The following is a 19,292-nucleotide window of genomic DNA, read 5'->3' on the forward strand; positions in this document are numbered from 1 at the left end:
GCTGACTCTCACCTGTTGGTGTTTGGGATCAGCTGACTCTCACCTGTTGGTGTTTGGGACCAGCTGACTCTCACCTGTTGGTGTTTGGGACCAGCTGACTCTCACCTGTTGGTGTTTGGGATCAGAGCGCACTCTGTGATGGTTTTACTGTGAACTCCGTCAAACACCCTCAGAGGTCTGCTGCTCGCCACATCCTGCAGGTCAGAGGTCAAGAGGACAGACATCAGATTCCTGCTAGACAGCAGTCCAACGGGAGAGAGTTGGGATGGTACGGTAACACCTCCTGGTGGTTAAACTGTACCGTCTGATTCATCACAATCACATTTAGTGGCCAAGTATACTCACATACACAAGGAGGTAGACTTTGGTAGCTGTTAACTCTCTATACATTCATCAATAGACATGTAGTAGTACACATTCAGTAGACAAATAGTACTATAGACACATACTGTACAGAGACAACAATACACATATAGGCACATATCAACATAATATACAGAAATACAAATATACAAATAAGACATAAAAGTACACATGGAGTGGGATGTAAAGTGCAAGAAGTAATAGTGCAAAGTAATGTGCAAGATGCATATTGGAATGATAAGTATGTAATGTGTAGAGAAGAGGGGAGGACCCCTAAGTTCAGAGATAAGCTATAAGCTAAAGCTATATATATATATATATATATATATATATATATATACATATCTTTTTCTGAAGTTTTGTATCTTTTTACGGAGGATTTTTTTTGCTTTTTTATCAATTTTTTTGGCACTTTTTCCAAACTTTTTCACGCCTTTTGCTGATATTTGTAGTCTTTTGACATTGAGCTTTAATTTCGACATTTTTTTCTGAGATTGTTGTCGCTTTTTTCAATGTTTTCTTTTGTCGTATTTCATCTACAATTTCTTCCATGTTTTTGTCCCTTTCCTCAATCCATGCAGACCTGTCCCGGGACCTCCCTAGATAGTTGGAGATCTGGACCATCTTTTCCACCGTGGCAAATTAAAAAATTGGATCTTTAAACTGTTTTTCCAATTTTCTGTTTTTATTCAGAGGATCAGAAATTTAGAAAATTACAAAATTGCATCTGAGCTCCAATTATTCAATACTGCCGTGGTATTCTCTCCCTCTACTTTGTGGAATATGCAGCCCATTAACTGCATATGGACCAAAAAACTAAGAACTGATAGACTGTAGGGGTCAGAGGTGCAGCTGATGGTTTCTAGTGGGGCGAGGGAGAGAGAATACCATTGCAGTTTGGATTATTGAATAATTGGAGCCCAGACGCAATTTTGTAATTTTCTAAATTTGTGTGTGTTGTAGCAGTGTTTTTCCAAATGTCCGTTTGTGCTTTGAATATTTAACTGATAAGCGTTACACGGACCATTTGGGGAGTTATTTTGTGTCTCTGGTGCTTCCACACGCATACAAACTTTGATAAAACCATCCATGGTGTTCTGAGTGAGATCTGGTTTCTGAATGTGTCTTGCCTTCAGTCTCTGGGTGAGCTGGTCAACATCTTCACGGCTTTCTACATCACTAGCTGAGACGAGGGGGCTAGGGGGCTAACCGTTAGCATGCTAGCTCATTCTCAATGGCAAAACACTGCTACAACACACACTAGTTCACCCTAATCTACAAAATAAATTGTATAGAACTACTTCCATGTAAACATATTCTGATACAATCTCAAATTACAATTATCAACCTGAAAATGAGCAAAATATGAGCACTTTAATATCCTGGGTGTCTGTCGCCGATGCTATGCCAAGGAAAGGGTTAATAATAATAATAATAATAATAATAATAATAATGCATTTTATTTGTATTGCACTTTACATTACAGCAATCTCAAAGTGCTAACAGAAACATAGTTTTGGCCAATTATGTTCATTGATATCCAGAGAAAAGAGGATGGAGGTAGTATATACTGTATATTACCCAGAGGATTACAGTATATACTGTATATTACCCAGAGGATTACAGCATATACTGTATATTACCCAGAGGATTACAGTATTTACTGTATATTACCCAGAGGATTACAGTATATACTGTATATTACCCAGAGGATTACAGTATATACTGTATATTACCCAGAGGATTACAGTATATACTGTATATTACCCAGAGGATGGAGACAGTATATACTGTATATTACCCAGAGGATGGGACAGTATATACTGGATATTACCCAGAGGATGGAGACAGTATATACTGGATATTACCCAGAGGATGGAGACAGTATATACTGTATATTACCTAGAGGATTACAGTATATACTGTATATTACCCAGAGGATTACAGTATATACTGGATATTACCCAGAGGATTACAGTATATACTGGATATTACCCAGAGGATTACAGTATATACTGTATATTACCCAGAGGATGGAGACAGTATATACTGTATATTACCCAGAGGATTACAGTATATACTGGATATTACCCAGGGGATTACAGTATATACTGGATATTACCCAGAGAATGGAGACAGTATATACTGTATATTACCCAGAGGATGGAGACAGTATATACTGTATATTACCCAGAGGATTACAGTATATACTGGATATTACCCAGAGGATTACAGTATATACTGTATATTACCCAGAGGATTACAGTATATACTGGATATTACCCAGAGGATGGAGACAGTATATACTGTATATTACCCAGAGGATTACAATATATACTGTATATTACCCAGAGGATGGAGACAGTATATACTGTATATTACCCAGAGGATTACAGTATATACTGTATATTACCCAGAGGATGGGGACAGTATATACTGTATATTACCCAGAGGATTACAGTATATACTGTATATTACCCAGAGGATGGGGGCAGTATATACTGGATATTACCCAGAGGATTACAGTATATACTGTGTATTTATTTATTTTATTTTTTTATACCTTTATTTAACCAGGAGGTCCCATTGAGATTCAGAATCTCTTTTACAAGAGAGACCTGGCCAAGGTAGCAGCCAAATCACACAAATGCATACATAACAAACACCAAATTACATTTTCACGATAAAAGAAGTACAAAATGTTAAAAATAAAAATATAAAAACCCAATGAGACTCTTAAGAAAAACAAGAACATGTCTCCATCACAACACTCTTTACAGTAGTTTTAAATTCATCTATGGACATAAGGGTTTTACCCAGAGGATTACAGTATATACTGGATATTACCCAGAGGATTACAGTATATACTGGATATTACCCAGAGGATTACAGTATATACAGTATATTACCCAGAGGATTACAGCATATACTGTATATTACCCAGAGGATTACAGTATATACTGTATATTACCCAGAGGATTACAGTATATACTGGATATTACCCAGAGGATTACAGCATATACTGGATATTACCCAGAGGATTACAGTATATACTGTATATTACCCAGAGGATTACAGCATATACTGTATATTACCCAGAGGATTACAGTATATACTGTATATTACCCAGAGGATGGAGACAGTATATACTGGATATTACCCAGAGGATTACAGTATATACTGGATATTACCCAGAGGATTACAATATATACTGTATATTACCCAGAGGATTACAGTATATACTGGATATTACCCAGAGGATGGAGACAGTATATACTGTATATTACCCAGAGGATTACAGTATATACTGTATATTACCCAGAGGATTACAGTATATACTGTATATTACCCAGAGGATGGGACAGTATATACTGTATATTACCCAGAGGATTACAGTATACGTATACCCAGTGATATACTGTATATTACCCAGAGGATTACAGTATATACTGTATATTACCCAGAGGATTACAGTATACGATACTGTCATATTCAAACCCAGAGAGATGAAAGAGTACAAAATGTATAAAAATACCCATGTATATTACCCAGAGCTCAGCACCTCTACAGTAGTATTATCTATGGACTAAGGGTTTTACCCAGAGGATGGAGGTAGTATATACTGGATATTACCCAGAGGATTACAGTATATACTGATATTACCCAGAGGATTACAGTATATACTGTATATTACCCAGAGGATTACAGCATATACTGGATATTACCCAGAGGATTACAGTATATACTGGATATTACCCAGAGGATTACAGCATATACTGTATATTACCCAGATGATTACAGTATATACTGTATATTACCCAGAGGATTACAGTATATACTGTATATTACCCAGAGGATGAGCAGTATATACTGGATATTACCCAGAGGATTACAGTATATACTGGATATTACCCAGAGGATGGAGGCAGTATATACTGTATATTACCCAGAGGATTACAGTATATACTGGATATTACCCAGAGGATTACAATATATACTGTATATTACCCAGAGGATTACAGTATATACTGGATATTACCCAGAGGATGGAGACAGTATATACTGTATATTACCCAGAGGATTACAGCATATACTGGATATTACCCAGAGGATTACAGTATATACTGGATATTACCCAGAGGATGGGGACAGTATATACTGTATATTACCCAGAGGATTACAGTATATACTGTATATTACCCAGAGGATGGGGGCAGTATATACTGTATATTACCCAGAGGATTACAGTATATACTGTGTATTTATATACCTTTATTTAACCAGGAGGTCCCATTGAGATTCAGAATCTCTTTTACAAGAGAGACCTGGCCAAGGTAGCAGCCAAATCACACAAATGCATACATAACAAACACCAAATTACATTTTCACGATAAAAGAAGTACAAAATGTTAAAAATAAAATATAAAAACCCAATGAGACTCTTAAGAAAAACAGAACATGTCTCCATCACAACACTCTTTACAGTAGTTTTAAATTCATCTATGGACATAAGGGTTTTACCCAGAGGATTACAGTATATACTGGATATTACCCAGAGGATTACAGTATATACTGGATATTACCCAGAGGATTACAGTATATACAGTATATTACCCAGAGGATTACAGCATATACTGTATATTACCCAGAGGATTACAGTATATACTGTATATTACCCAGAGGATTACAGTATATACTGGATATTACCCAGAGGATTACAGCATATACTGGATATTACCCAGAGGATTACAGTATATACTGTATATTACCCAGAGGATTACAGCATATACTGTATATTACCCAGAGGATTACAGTATATACTGTATATTACCCAGAGGATGGAGACAGTATATACTGGATATTACCCAGAGGATTACAGTATATACTGGATATTACCCAGAGGATTACAATATATACTGTATATTACCCAGAGGATTACAGTATATACTGGATATTACCCAGAGGATGGAGACAGTATATACTGTATATTACCCAGAGGATTACAGCATATACTGGATATTACCCAGAGGATTACAGTATATACTGTATATTACCCAGAGGATGGAGACAGTATATACTGGATATTACCCAGAGGATGGGGACAGTATATACTGTATATTACCCAGAGGATTACAGTATATACTGTATATTACCCAGAGGATGGGGGCAGTATATACTGTATATTACCCAGAGGATTACAGTATATACTGTATATTACCCAGAGGATGGGGGCAGTATATACTGTATATTACCCAGAGGATTACAGTATATACTGTGTATTTTTTTTTTTTTTTTTTTTATACCTTTATTTAACCAGGAGGTCCCATTGAGATTCAGAATCTCTTTTACAAGAGAGACCTGGCCAAGGTAGCAGCCAAATCACACAAATGCATACATAACAAACACCAAATTACATTTTCACGATAAAAGAAGTACAAAATGTTAAAAATAAAAATATAAAAACCCAATGAGACTCTTAAGAAAAACAAGAACATGTCTCCATCACAACACTCTTTACAGTAGTTTTAAATTCATCTATGGACATAAGGGTTTTACCCAGAGGATTACAGTATATACTGGATATTACCCAGAGGATTACAGTATATACTGGATATTACCCAGAGGATTACAGTATATACTGTATATTACCCAGAGGATTACAGCATATACTGGATATTACCCAGAGGATTACAGTATATACTGGATATTACCCAGAGGATTACAGCATATACTGTATATTACCCAGATGATTACAGTATATACTGTATATTACCCAGAGGATTACAGTATATACTGTATATTACCCAGAGGATGGAGGCAGTATATACTGTATATTACCCAGAGGATTACAGTATATACTGTATATTACCCAGAGGATGGAGGCAGTATATACTGGATATTACCCAGAGGATTACAGTATATACTGTATATTACCCAGAGGATTACAGTATATACTGTATATTACCCAGAGGATTACAGCATATACTGGATATTACCCAGAGGATTACAGTATATACTGGATATTACCCAGAGGATTACAGTATATACTGAGTATTACCCAGAGGATTACAGTATATACTGTATATTACCCAGAGGATTACAGCATATACTGTGTATTACCCAGAGGATTACAGTATATACTGTATTGTAGGAGCCATAAATTGGGTTTGATTAGTCTTTTATTATCTTTCCTCCTTTTTGTGCCGTTGTGTATGTGCATGCGCATAGTGACGTTGTTGGTTACGGTGGGTGTCACCGGGGGTGTGGTGTCTGTATTAATGCGTGTGTGTGTGTGTGTTCACCTGTGCGGGTGAGCGGAGTGTTTGGATGATTGCTGCAGGGTGAGCACGTGGAGAAACTTTCTGTTGAACGTCACCATCGTTGTCTCCTGTTACTGCACTGTCTGAGGTATCTTTGCACGGCTTATGAAATGCATCAATTCAAGTAAGTGCTGTCTCTTGCTAAGCTCGTGAAATTGATCAATAAAGACATTCCATCAAGTGCAATGGTTCAGCGTGACGCGTCTTCAGTGTAAACCCACATGTCTTAGCCTGCTGCAGCGTTTGGATTAGTATTTAAATTTACATGCCGCAATATTTTGTCAACAGAAAACTCCTCATGAGATTCCGCAAAGAACCCGTGGTGCACATGGCCTCAATATCTCCCCTGGATATTACCCAGAGGATTACAGTATATAGTGTATATTACCCAGAGGATGGAGGCAGTATATACTGTATATTACCCAGAGGATTACAGTATATACTGGATATTACCCAGAGGATTACAGTATATACTGTATATTACCCAGAGGATTACAGTATATACTGTATATTACCCAGAGGATGGAGGCAGTATATACTGTATATTACCCAGAGGATGGCGGTGCGGTCGGCGGAGCAGCTGAGGAGGCAGCGGTCGTTGAAGCAGAGTCGCGCGGCCGTCACGGCGTCACTGTGAGCCCGTAACACCTTCCCAGGAACCTGCGGACACGTGAACGCACCACAGCACCGTTACATCACAAACACGCTGAAAAACAAGTATCATCCGTTATATTATTGCATCACTACACAGTAAAACTGTATAATGTTATGGTTGGCTGACGTGCAACTGAATTAAATTTATATAAATGTGGGGTAGTCATATCCAGATGTGGAAGAAGTATTCAGATATTTGACTTTAATATCTCAATAAGGCTGTATTGTACAGTATATAGCATGACCAGACTTCATTCAAATAAACAGTAATTTTATCATCGTAAAACACACTTCATTCAAAGTGGACAGAAACTAAATCAAACTACCAAAAGCCGTCTTGGTTCATCTTTCCACTGTTCCAACAATCACCACTCTGGTTTGGTTGAAATTAACCCTTAATTCACCCATTTACATGTGGAAATATGCTGGCTCTATACACGCTAAAAGTCCTGATTATTTACATGGAGTCTGGTGGAGATATGCTGGCTCTATACACGCTAAAAGTGCTGATTATTTACATGGAGTCTGGTGGAGATATGCTGGCTCTATACACGCTAAAAGTCCTGATTATTTACATGGAGTCTGGTGGAGATATGCTGGCTCTATACACGCTAAAAGTGCTGATTATTTACATGGAGTCTGATGGGAACATGCTGGCTCTATACACGCTAAAAGTAGTGATTATTTACATGGAGTCTGGTGGGTTTGGTGATGCTGGCTCTATACACGCTAAATGTACTGATTATTTAAACATGTTAAACTAAAAGGTGTCTGACAACATTATGGAAAGTATTCATAAGGAGGTCGACCTTTCTGTTAAAGAATAAGATCCTTATTTTAAAACATAAAAACAGCCACGAAATTGCGTTCGCTAAACCCACCAGACTCCATGTAATAACTCCGTGTTCATTCAAAGTCGACAGAAACGAAATAAAACTATGAAAAGACGTCGTGGTTCATCTTTCCACTGTTACAACCATCACAACTCTAGTTTTGGTTGAAATAAACACATAGTTTACCGATTTACATGTCAAAATATGTTGGCTCTATACACGCTAAAATTAGTGATTATTTACATGGAGTCTGGTGTAGTTTGGTGATGGTGATGTCGGGGCTGTTTCATGTTAAACTAAAAGGATCTTACTCTTTAACTAAAAGGTCTATCTCTGTAGGGATCCATCCCATAATGTTGTCAGACACTTAGAATAATAATCTCAGTCTGTCAGCAGCAACAACAGAACTTTTAGTGGACGCTAACAGACGTCAATAACCTAAAAACCTCCACTACCGTTTGTTACTAACGTTTGACGTTGGTCAGTTTACGAGCCGTTCCTAGCCAACGTTAGCTGCCGAGCTAACCGGTAAGTTACCGTAGTTTCTACCTGAGTCTCCCGGCTCCACCCTCCTGCTGCCGCTGTGTGCTCTTCCTCCGTCTCCTCCTCATCTTCAACAGCTCCTGAAGGCTCCTCAACTGATAAAGGGTCGATGTTTTTCGACGCCATTGTAGAAACTGTCAGTTAAAGTGATATTATGTTTGTGCGTTAGCCAGTCTCTCTCTCTCTGTCTCTCTGCGTCCGTTACTAACGTTACCATAGCAACAACTCGACATGGTGGCTTCAGGAGCTGTGGAAGTAAGATGAAAAAATGCCACAAAAACGCCGAAAAGAGTCGGAAAAACTTCGCTAAAAGTGACATAAACGTCGAAAAAAAAGTATCTATCTCCTCTAATCCTTAACTGCTTAATTTTACATTTCTTATTTCCCCTTTTCTCAGGGGCGGAGCTAGACTCTCAGTACAGTGGGGGCGGAGCTAGACTCTCAGTCCAGTGGGGGCGGAGCTAGTCTCTCAGTCCAGTGGGGGCGGGGCTAGACTCTCAGTCCAGTGGGGGCGGAGCTAGTCTCTCAGTCCAGTGGGGGCGGAGCTAGACTCTCAGTACAGTGGGGGCGGAGCTTCATCACGGGCCCCTCTGCTACCAAGTCATTTTAAAATTAAAACCGTTAAATAAAAACGGTAAAATATCTGATGAATGAATGTTATAATGTGTCAGGTGTTGAGCCCAGTTAGCCTCTATGTCAAATAAATCACAAAGAAAAGACAGTTAGTATTGACGAACAAAGAAACAATGTTTCAGCACCACGGACAGAGACAGCTGACGGACAGAGACAGCTGACGGACAGAGACAGCTGACGGACAGAGACAGCTGACGGACAGAGACAGCTGATGGAGAGAGACAGCTGACGGACAGCTGACGGACAGAGACAGCTGACGGACAGAGACAGCTGACGGACAGCGACAGCTGATGGACAGAGACAGCTGACAGAGAGAGACAGCTGATGGAGCGAGACAGCTGACGGACAGAGACAGCTGACGGACAGAGACAGCTGACAGAGAGAGACAGCTGATGGAGCGAGACAGCTGACGGACAGAGACAGCTGACGGAGAGAGACAGCTGATGGACAGAGACAGCTGACGGACAGAGACAGCTGATGGACAGAGACAGCTGATGGACAGAGACAGCTGATGGACAGCTGATGGACAGAGACAGCTGACGGACAGAGACAGCTGACAGAGAGAGACAGCTGACGGAGAGAGACAGCTGATGGACAGAGACAGCTGACGGACAGAGACAGCTGATGGACAGAGACAGCTGATGGACAGAGACAGCTGATGGACAGCTGATGGACAGAGACAGCTGATGGACAGCTGATGGACAGAGACAGCTGATGGACAGAGACAGCTGATGGACAGCTGACGGACAGAGACAGCTGATGGACAGAGACAGCTGACGGACAGAGACAGCTGATGGACAGTGATGGTGCTGAACAGCTGTCTCTGTCCGTGGTGCTGAACAGGCCAAGAGCTCTCAGTCAGAGCCAGACTATATAACTGACATGAGACTATTATACTATATTGAACACGTTTGTCTACAACTCCATAGGGAGGCTACAGGTGCTACATGAAAACTTATTTATAACATTCTGAGTGACTTATTCATAACTAAAATATAAATTCTTAAAGACGATTTTTTGTCTTACCATTTTGTTGTCTGCTTAACGATCCTCCAGAACTATATACATATCATGGTCCCTTATTAAATCTTCATCCTCCTCTCCTTCATGGTGGCAGATCTGCCAACCACTTTGTCCTTGTTGATATGTCTGTCCTTCGCAAACTTCGCCAAAAGTGACATAAACGTTGAAAAAAAGTATCCATCTCCTCTATTCCTTAACTGCTTAATTTTGCATTTCTTCTTTCCCCTTTTCTACATTTTCCCAAACTCACTGAATGGGTAAAATAACAACAAACACACATCCACATTAAATGATAAACACGTTTATTATTTCAAATGAGAACAACATGGTATCTGCTGACGGTCGTCCTCACAGAGGACACGGCTCACTGTCTTCACCAGGACTCAAGAGACCGGACATTTTTCAGTCTGGAAGGAGAGAGAGAGGGGGAGAGGGGGAGGGAGACAGAGAGAGACAGAGAGAGGGAGGGAGACAGAGAGAGGGAGGGAGAGAGACAGAGAGAGAGACAGAAAGAGAGAGAGAGGGAGAGAGAGAGGAGGAGAGGGAGAGAGAGAGAGAGACAGAGAGAGAGAGAGAAAGAGAGAGAGAGGGAGAGAGAGAGAGGGGGGGAGAGAGAGAGAGAGGAGGAGAGAGAGAGGAGGAGAGAGAGAGAGGGGGGGAGAGAGAGAGGGAGAGAGAGAGAGGGAGAGAGAGAGAGAGAGAGGAGGAGAGAGAGAGGAGGAGAGGGAGGGGGAGAGAGGGAGAGAGAGAGAGAGAGAGAGAGAGAGAGGGAGAGGGAGGGAGAGAGAGAGAGAGAGAGAGAGAGAGAGAGAGGGAGAGGGAGGGAGAGAGAGAGAGAGAGAGAGAGAGAGAGAGAGAGAGAGAGAGAGAGAGAGAGGGAGGGAGAGAGAGAGAGAGAGGGAGAGAGAGGGAGGAGGAGAGGGAGACTTCATTACCATGGATTATATTTGACAGCTTCTTCTTAACGAGCACTATTTTCATCTTAGATTCAGATTTAGCTTTTACGGTACTTGTGTGTTTTCTGTTTTTGTTCCGTTATTTTAGGAGCATGGTTGGAGAGGTCTAAGGCCTCCTACACACGGGCTGCGTGGCGTGATCGTGGCGTGATCGTGCCGTGATCGTGGCGTGATCGTGGCGTGGCGGCTGCCGACAGCTGACACGCTCACGCCACACAGCCGACACGCTCACGCCCAACCCAAAAGACGTGTCACCTTTTGAGCAGCTCCTGAGTCGACACCTGTGCAGCGTCCTCGCCGCTGTCCTCGCCGCTGCTGTCCGTCTCCTTCTTACTCTTCTTCTGCTGCTTTCCTTTGTTCTTGTGCTTCTTCTTCTTCTTCTTCTTCTGGAGGGAAAAGGAGTATGAAGTTAAAACCAGAAGAATCAAACGAATGAGGAGACATTTCACTGCCTGGTTCTACCTTCTAGTCTGCCTGGTTCTACCTTCTAGTCTGCCTGGTTCTACCTTCTAGTCTGCCTGTTTCTACCTTCTAGTCTGCCTGGTTCTACCTTCTTGTCTGCCTGGTTCTACCTTCTAGTCTGCCTGGTTCTACCTTCTAGTCTGCCTGTTTCTACCTTCTTGTCTGCCTGGTTCTACCTTCTTGTCTGCCTGGTTCTACCTTCTAGTCTGCCTGTTTCTACCTTCTAGTCTGCCTAGTTCTACCTTCTAGTCTGCCTGGTTCTACCTTCTTGTCTGCCTGGTTCTACCTTCTAGTCTGCCTGGTTCTACCTTCTAGTCTGCCTGGTTCTACCTTCTAGTCTGCCTGTTTCTACCTTCTTGTCTGCCTGGTTCTACCTTCTTGTCTGCCTGGTTCTACCTTCTAGTCTGCCTGTTTCTACCTTCTAGTCTGCCTGTTTCTACCTTCTTGTCTGCCTAGTTCTACCTTCTAGTCTGCCTGTTTCTACCTTCTAGTCTGCCTGGTTCTACCTTCTAGTCTGCCTGGTTCTACCTTCTAGTCTGCCTGTTTCTACCTTCTTGTCCTTCTTGTGTTTGTGCTGCTTCTTGTTCTTGTGTTTCCTCTCTCGGCTCCTCTTGTTGGGTTTCTCCTCGTCTCGCGGCGAGCAGACGGAGACGGCGCCTCCTCTGTCTGAACGGGGAACAACAGCCAGTTTAATGCATCCGGCTCTCTACGCTCTCAAAAACACGTCTCCACCCGCGGGTTTTTACACCGTGAACACAGACAAGCTTCAGCTCCACGTTTAAACTAAAACACATTCAAAATAAAAAATAACACGTCACTGTTAAGGCCTTGACACACCGAGCTGATAACCGGCTGTCTGACCGTCTGGCGAGGTCGGTGACTCGAGTCTGTTCGGTGTGTTCGTGCCGTCGTCCGTCGGAGGAGCCGTCGGCCTTCATTATGGCCGACCTGACTTGCTGGGTCAGAGGGCGGGCACTCGGACTCAATGAGCCATCTGATTGGTGGAGAGCTAACCAGGAAACGGGGAGCAGGATGAGCGTGACTAGAATCTCTAAACATCTGATGAAGATCTTTTAAACTGACCTTTGTTGATCTGAAATGAAGACAGATTCAGCAGCTGCACGGCCTATTTCTCTCTTCAAATGTTTTCAGAAACACGTTTCGGTGAACTATTTTAGTCCAATATGAGATCGTATTCTGAACGAGTCGCCATGACAGTCTGGCTGTGAAATCCAGGAGAAGCCAGACCCACGTGACGCGTTCGTCCAATCAGCTGACGGTTTTCATTTTTGGGCAACAATACAGATTAGCACCGCCTGCTGCTATGGAGACGTATTACGTCTCACGCACACGCAGAGCGTACGCTCAAGTTGGCGTCTCTTCAGTGAGTTCTGAGGAACTTTTTGGACCTGGTGGAGCCTGATCAGTCCGACTGGCTCAGACCTGCCAACCTGGGCCTGGGCACGTCAAACGCTAAACTCAGATGTTCAGAATAGCCTACGAAATCCTGAATTATTTTCTAAATTAAGTTTAGTTTGTAAGTTTATTTGATTAGGACAATGCACATTAATCAACATTTCTGTAAATGCGCCAGTGTTAGCCAGTCGGCTAATTTTCAACTGTAGTCCTAATTACCCAGCATGCATGTCTTTATGGTGGGAAGAAACCGGAGCACCTGGAGGAAACCCACGCAAACACGGGGAGAACATGCAAACTCCACACAGAAAGGCCCGGAACGACCTGGATCCGAACCCAGAACCTTCTTGCTGTGAGGTAGAAGTGCTAACCACTGAGCCACCGTGCTGCCTGTCACGGTTAGGTTAGGGGGCATGGAGGCGTGAGACGGGAGGCGTGAGACGGGAGGCGTGAGACGGGAGACGGGAGGCATGAGACGGGAGGTCTCCAGGCTGCAGCCATACCCGACTCAGTATTTCTGTGTTCGTTACCTGTCGTCCCTTCGTGACTGATATCGATGTCTGTCTTGCACACGGTGCAGAACGCGTGATGACGTAGCCTGGACACGTGGAGGCAAGGCCATCTCTCCCGATAGCTGTCAAGTTTCCGTAGTTGGTTTCCAAACCTTTTTTTGAGGCGGTTCAGTCATGGCATACTAGCCTTAGGGCTGCCACCTCTTAGTCGACTAATCGGTCGTTTTGGTCTTAGTCGACTAAAATTTCTTTAGTTGATAAGTCATTTTTTATGGTTATTCATGCTTAATTACTCATTTCCAAGAAAATTTCTGGTAAACACAAGATTTAAAGTGGTGCTTTTGCAGGATTAATTGTGGAGAAAGTCAGTTTTACAGATGGTTCATTAACTACATTTATATTGTGCTTTTCTAGTCTTAACCACCTCTCAAAGAGCACAGCTCTGTCGATTACATCAACTAATCCATTAATCGACAACATCATATAAGTGTTAGTCGACTAAGAATTTCTTTAGTCGAGGACAGTCCTAACTAGCCTACAGTTATCCAGCCAGCCCAGCTCGCTTGAGGCACTGAACTGAATTAAATGTGCGAAGCGTTTGGCTAGGAGGGGCAGGTGGGCGGAGGGTTAAAATGCAGCGCTCTGATTGGCTGAAAGCTTTTCACTCCACTTACATGTTGTGGCTCAGCGGCAGAATCAACGTCATAGATGTAGATCGCATAGAAACTGAAACCGGCGAAATGAAAGATGCAACAGAATGCGTACCTAGAGAGCAGCGAATCGTACAAGCGTCCTTAAGGGTCAAAATGCGTGCCGAGTATGAAAAATGCGCACACGTTGGCAGGTCTGCTGGCTTTTGGGCCGTCTGGTTGGTGTGTCGGGGGCTTAAGAGTGAAAGGGAAGTAACCTCCTTAAATGTTCACATGACAATTATTCACCTCAATGATACATGAATTCATTTTAATGAATTAATAAAGCCCTGGACTGTAATATTTCAGATGTGTTTGAGCAAGATTTCTGCTCATGTTCAGAACTTTGTGCACATTCAAAATATATCTCATCTTTGCTCTCTGAGATTTGGAGTTGTGATATTTTGAGAAAAATAAACCAACATCAGAAAATACAGTAAATCTTAAAAGTGGCGATTCCGTCCTAAATATGCGTTTAAACGAAAGTTTGACTCAGGTACATTCACAAAAAGACCCTAGGTTACATTTTGGCGAGAGTTACGCTTTAAATGGACATAATGCACCTAAATAGATATTTGAATATTTATTCTAACCTGTGTGTTTAGAAGGAATATTCATTTTTGGCCAGTTTTGGCGGCTCTTTCTAGCAGATACCGTGCGTTTGTTTGTTCCAAGGGGGTAAGCCTCTCTCCACAACGCGTAGCTCCTAAGGCGCCATTCTGATGCTACCAAGCCATCACCTCCCGTTAGCATCCCATTGACTGCCATTCATTCTGACGTCACTTTGACAGAGAATAACTTTACATCTGAAGAGTTTAAAGACTCTATTTGTCCGTTGTTTATTTCTAAAGAAACACGACAATGTATAAAAGGCTCCATTACCTTGTACCTCACGTTATGGCTCCGTAGCAGACGTTTTTATAAAAATAGGCTAACGATTGGGTCATAACCACGAGACTTACTGTCTCATAGTAGAGGAATTACCGTATAGTACAGGAGAAGCTCTCAGGCAGTTTGGACTTCCATTAGCTGTTTAAGTTTAATTCCTAATGTTAACTATCATTTTAGTGATCAATAATTAGCCTGTGTCTATGTTATCTCCTTACATATGTAAACATGCCGGATTGTAGCCAAGGGCTAATTTCCATCCGTAGTCCCACGGGCTAAGATCACACAGGTCACAAAACATTGCATAATAAAATGTACATCTACAGTAAGTACATCGTTTATCAATAAATTAACAAAAGCCCTATTAGGGCTGTCAAACGATTAATTTTTAAATCGCTGAACTTCTATAGTTAATCACGTTTTATCACATGATTAAAATTATTTTTTTTGCATTTCAGAACGGTTTTAAGTACATATTAACAATGGAAAGCATTTCTTACCAGTGTATCTTTACTGGGAATCAAATGAATGCAAAGAAAGTTAATTTATGAAGTTGACTTTAAGATTTCTTAAAGAAAGAAATGTTTTTACTTCTTCCTACTCCTTTTTGAACATGGGATGGCATGAACATTTGAATCACAAAAGAAATATTCATTTATTAATGGATAATTTAGGACTGGAAGTGCCTGTAAAGAGGATGGTCAGAAATGAGGATGTTTGACTCAAATTGCCATAGAAAATGTAGAAAAGGTTTTATTACAATATATATTTAGCAATCACGTTAATTCTTTTAAAACAGATACACTCCCAGTTATGGATTAAATTATCAAAGGAAAGGGGGGGAAAGTGGGCAGAGGCCAGCTGTGGAGAGACAGTCTACTAAGGGTGTGTTCCAGGGGTGCACCAACACCAACACCGCATGTGCCCACTGCAATCGAGTCACTGCAAACCGGTTCACTGCAAATCGTGTCACCACAAATCGTGTCACCGTGCTGTTATCACTACAATCTGTGAAGGGAACCACACTAACGTGCCTAGCCTCCACCACACGCTGGCTACTAGCTCCACTGGAAAGCAAAATAACAATTTAACAAAATCAAGAAAACAATAAACCAGTTGATAACCTAAAATGCAAACAAATCAAACAGGGAGTGTCCTGGGGTACTAACAAAGATGTACTAAAATGATTAAAATACAAGAAACAACTAAACTAAGGCAAAACAGCAGCTGACAACCTACAATTCAGACTACAGATTACATTAATGACAAGTTTAAAAGCAGTGTGAACATTTAGCTCAGGTAGTGATCATACCAGACTCCCATGCTTTAAGTTACTCATACCTTCACTCATATGTACTCAGTAGGCTAAGGGAGAGTTCATCACACCACTCCAGACAGGGGAGCTTGGAATCCCTTCCAGGCCCAACAGACAGGCAGGTAGCAGACTGCTGCAAAATATACAACTAAGTATTTAAAAACACCTTGAAAGCATAAAACAGACTTAACACAATTACATACCTAAAAGTCAGAGATGGTCCCATGTGGCAACCAACAGCCAGAGACAAAGCCAAGAGGCAGCCATGATGATACAGGTGCTTTATATAAGCTCAGCTAATGAGGGGGTTTGGCCTGGGTGGAGCTAATTTGATCTAGTTGAGGTGCGTTCAAGAACCAACAGGGTGCAAAGCTTACTGCACACACCACTACACACACATTGTATTTCTCACACGGAAAAACTATTTATAATATATTTAATATGCCGCAGTGCCCAAAATTTCTCTGGCCGCGTCGCTCTCACTATGGAACCGGCAGGAACCAAGCACGTCTCCCCTGGAGTTCTTAGTCGAGCCTGCCACTTATCATCCAATCAAAAAAAAGAAAGGGGCTTCACAATAGCCAATCAGAAAATAGCACTATTGTATCTGGGTAAGATTTAACGCAACAACCAATGAAAAAACAGCGCTCTCTCTCTCTCAAACACACACGCACGAACGCACGCACGCACGCGCGCGCACACACAAACACACACACACACACACACACACACACACACACACACACACACATCTTGCGGAAATTGTATACTGTTGAATTGTCAGTGCCATGTGTCAAATCCTTTCTTCTGCAAATCTGAGCAATTATTAATAACAAGAAAAACTCTAATAATAATATTATTAATGAAACCCCCCCCCCCTCCCCCTTTGACCCCCTTGAGAGCCCTGTGGATGTGATAAGCAGTGTACTGTTAAAAGTTACCGTGACAACAATGGCTTCTCTTTAAAGTGGTAAGGACAGTTTTCTTGGATAGAATCCAGTGTAAATAAGGACGAGCTTTTCTGCAGCATGTGCAGTCATTTCCCCAGCGGAGCTGACAGCCAATCAGAGAGAGAGGAGTGTGTTTGAGTGCTGGCCCTCACAGAGGTAACATCAAGTAAAACGGGTTTCATGCTTCTTACGTTATTATTTAAGTAACCTAGTAACCTTCCTATTTAGTAAGAAATGGTGAACACTGATGATGGCTTCTAGCTGAAAAGTGTTTGTGTTTTGCCAACATTAAATAAGAAGATAACTTATCTGTGAGTGACGTAGTTTTTAGTTTTCTTTGATCCTGTCACTGCCTGTTGATACACTGTCTAAGATTTGGAGCCTTACTGGCCACTTTTCATTATATCTTTCATAATTCAAACAGTGCTTGTCTGGAAGTTTTCATTCTTTTCATTGGCTGCTCATGATCTGATCATAGTCCTGAAGCAACAATGCTGTTATGAATGCACATGTGTGATTTCTGTCTGATGTAGGCTATTCTATGTCATGCAGTATGTAAACACCTTCTCTGCTGTTGGGTTCATGTTTAGTTGCCACTTTGTGCAATAAAATGGTTCATTTTATAACAGTGCTGTGCAGAGCCAATGCTGCTGGTTCTGCAGGTGCAAATATATTTTAGCCTGAATAGGTTAAAATCGAAAGGTTTTCACTCACTTTTGTACTGGCCAGCCCAAAGTATTATTTCTGCCTATGATACTGCTGTGACAGTATCTCTGCCTCACGAGGTTTAGTTACGCAATTCAGGAATTGTCCAATTACGATGCTCATGCTCTGCATAAAGCTATCCTCTATTCTAGCTGTAATGTCTTCCTCTAACTCTGGGATAGATTTGGGTTGGCCACCCAACACTAAACAACTATGATTAATAGAAGTGTAACTTAAGAGAGAGACGTATATTTAGTCCGACTGGGTGAAATGAACACTGCCATGCAACATGTTTTCTGTTACAGTTGCCGAGAAATAAAAATGTTGTCAAACTGGTTTAGTGTGAGTCAGCCTGTTGAAATGTTCACCTGGTGACAGGTGAGTGGAAATGAAAGTAGATTTTAACATTGCTGAATGGAGCTGAGACGCCATTACAGGGTGTGAGATCTCTGCTGGAAAACACACGACGGGATCATTGGAAGCAGTCAAGAGAAGAGACAGTAACTCGGTGAGTCTTGTTTTTGAGAGACATTTAGATACAAAGACAGATGGCTGAGAAAACTGCTCTTGTTGAAAGTTACCCATGAATGAAGGTTTGTGTGTCTCTGTCTGTCTGTCTGTCTGTCTGTCTGTCTGTCTCTGTGTGTCTGTGAGTATATGTATGTGTATGTGTGTATGTGTGTGTGTTTGTGTGTTTGTGTGTGTGTGGTGATGAAAAGGGGGGGATGTGTTCAAGTTGTGAGTTGTATGTTTTGGTTTTTGTTAAAAAAAATAGCTAATTGTTGATCACAAAAAAGTATTTTTTCAGGAGAGAGATGAGAGAGAAAACCTTTGGTTAATCGCTAAAGATGTTTTAGGGTTAGGGGGTTAGGGTTAGGGCTAGGGAGTTAGGGTTAGGGGGTTAAGGTTAGGGCTAGGAAAAACACTCCAAAGGAACACACATTTCCCCGGTGAAAGTCTCTTGTTTTCTACAGGAAGCAAACTCTGCTCCCTGGCCTGAAAGCCCTGTGGTTTATGCCCCACCCATCAA

At 41.5% G+C, this 19,292-nt stretch overlaps 1 protein-coding gene and 1 long non-coding RNA gene across 2 annotated transcripts; both read right to left on the bottom strand.

Moving 5' to 3' along the window:
• Positions 1 to 57: 57 nt before the first annotated feature.
• LOC118494553 (lissencephaly-1 homolog) lies at positions 58 to 9,049 on the bottom strand. The gene is made up of 3 exons (XM_035998866.1): positions 8,720 to 9,049; positions 7,233 to 7,343; positions 58 to 194 (listed from the first exon to the last, which is right to left on the bottom strand). The coding sequence occupies exons 1-3, from the start codon at positions 8,837 to 8,839 to the stop codon at positions 102 to 104; spliced, it is 324 nt and encodes a 107-aa protein (XP_035854759.1). The 5' UTR covers positions 8,840 to 9,049; the 3' UTR covers positions 58 to 101.
• Positions 9,050 to 10,654: 1,605 nt separating this feature from the next.
• LOC118494555 lies at positions 10,655 to 12,546 on the bottom strand. The gene is made up of 3 exons (XR_004896679.1): positions 12,338 to 12,546; positions 11,581 to 11,708; positions 10,655 to 10,776 (listed from the first exon to the last, which is right to left on the bottom strand). It is a non-coding gene; the product is annotated as an uncharacterized LOC118494555 (long non-coding RNA).
• Positions 12,547 to 19,292: the final 6,746 nt, after the last annotated feature.

The sequence above is a fragment of the Sander lucioperca genome, unplaced genomic scaffold (assembly GCF_008315115.2).
Source record: "Sander lucioperca isolate FBNREF2018 unplaced genomic scaffold, SLUC_FBN_1.2 Unpl_28, whole genome shotgun sequence".
Classification (NCBI taxonomy): Eukaryota; Metazoa; Chordata; class Actinopteri; order Perciformes; family Percidae; genus Sander; species Sander lucioperca.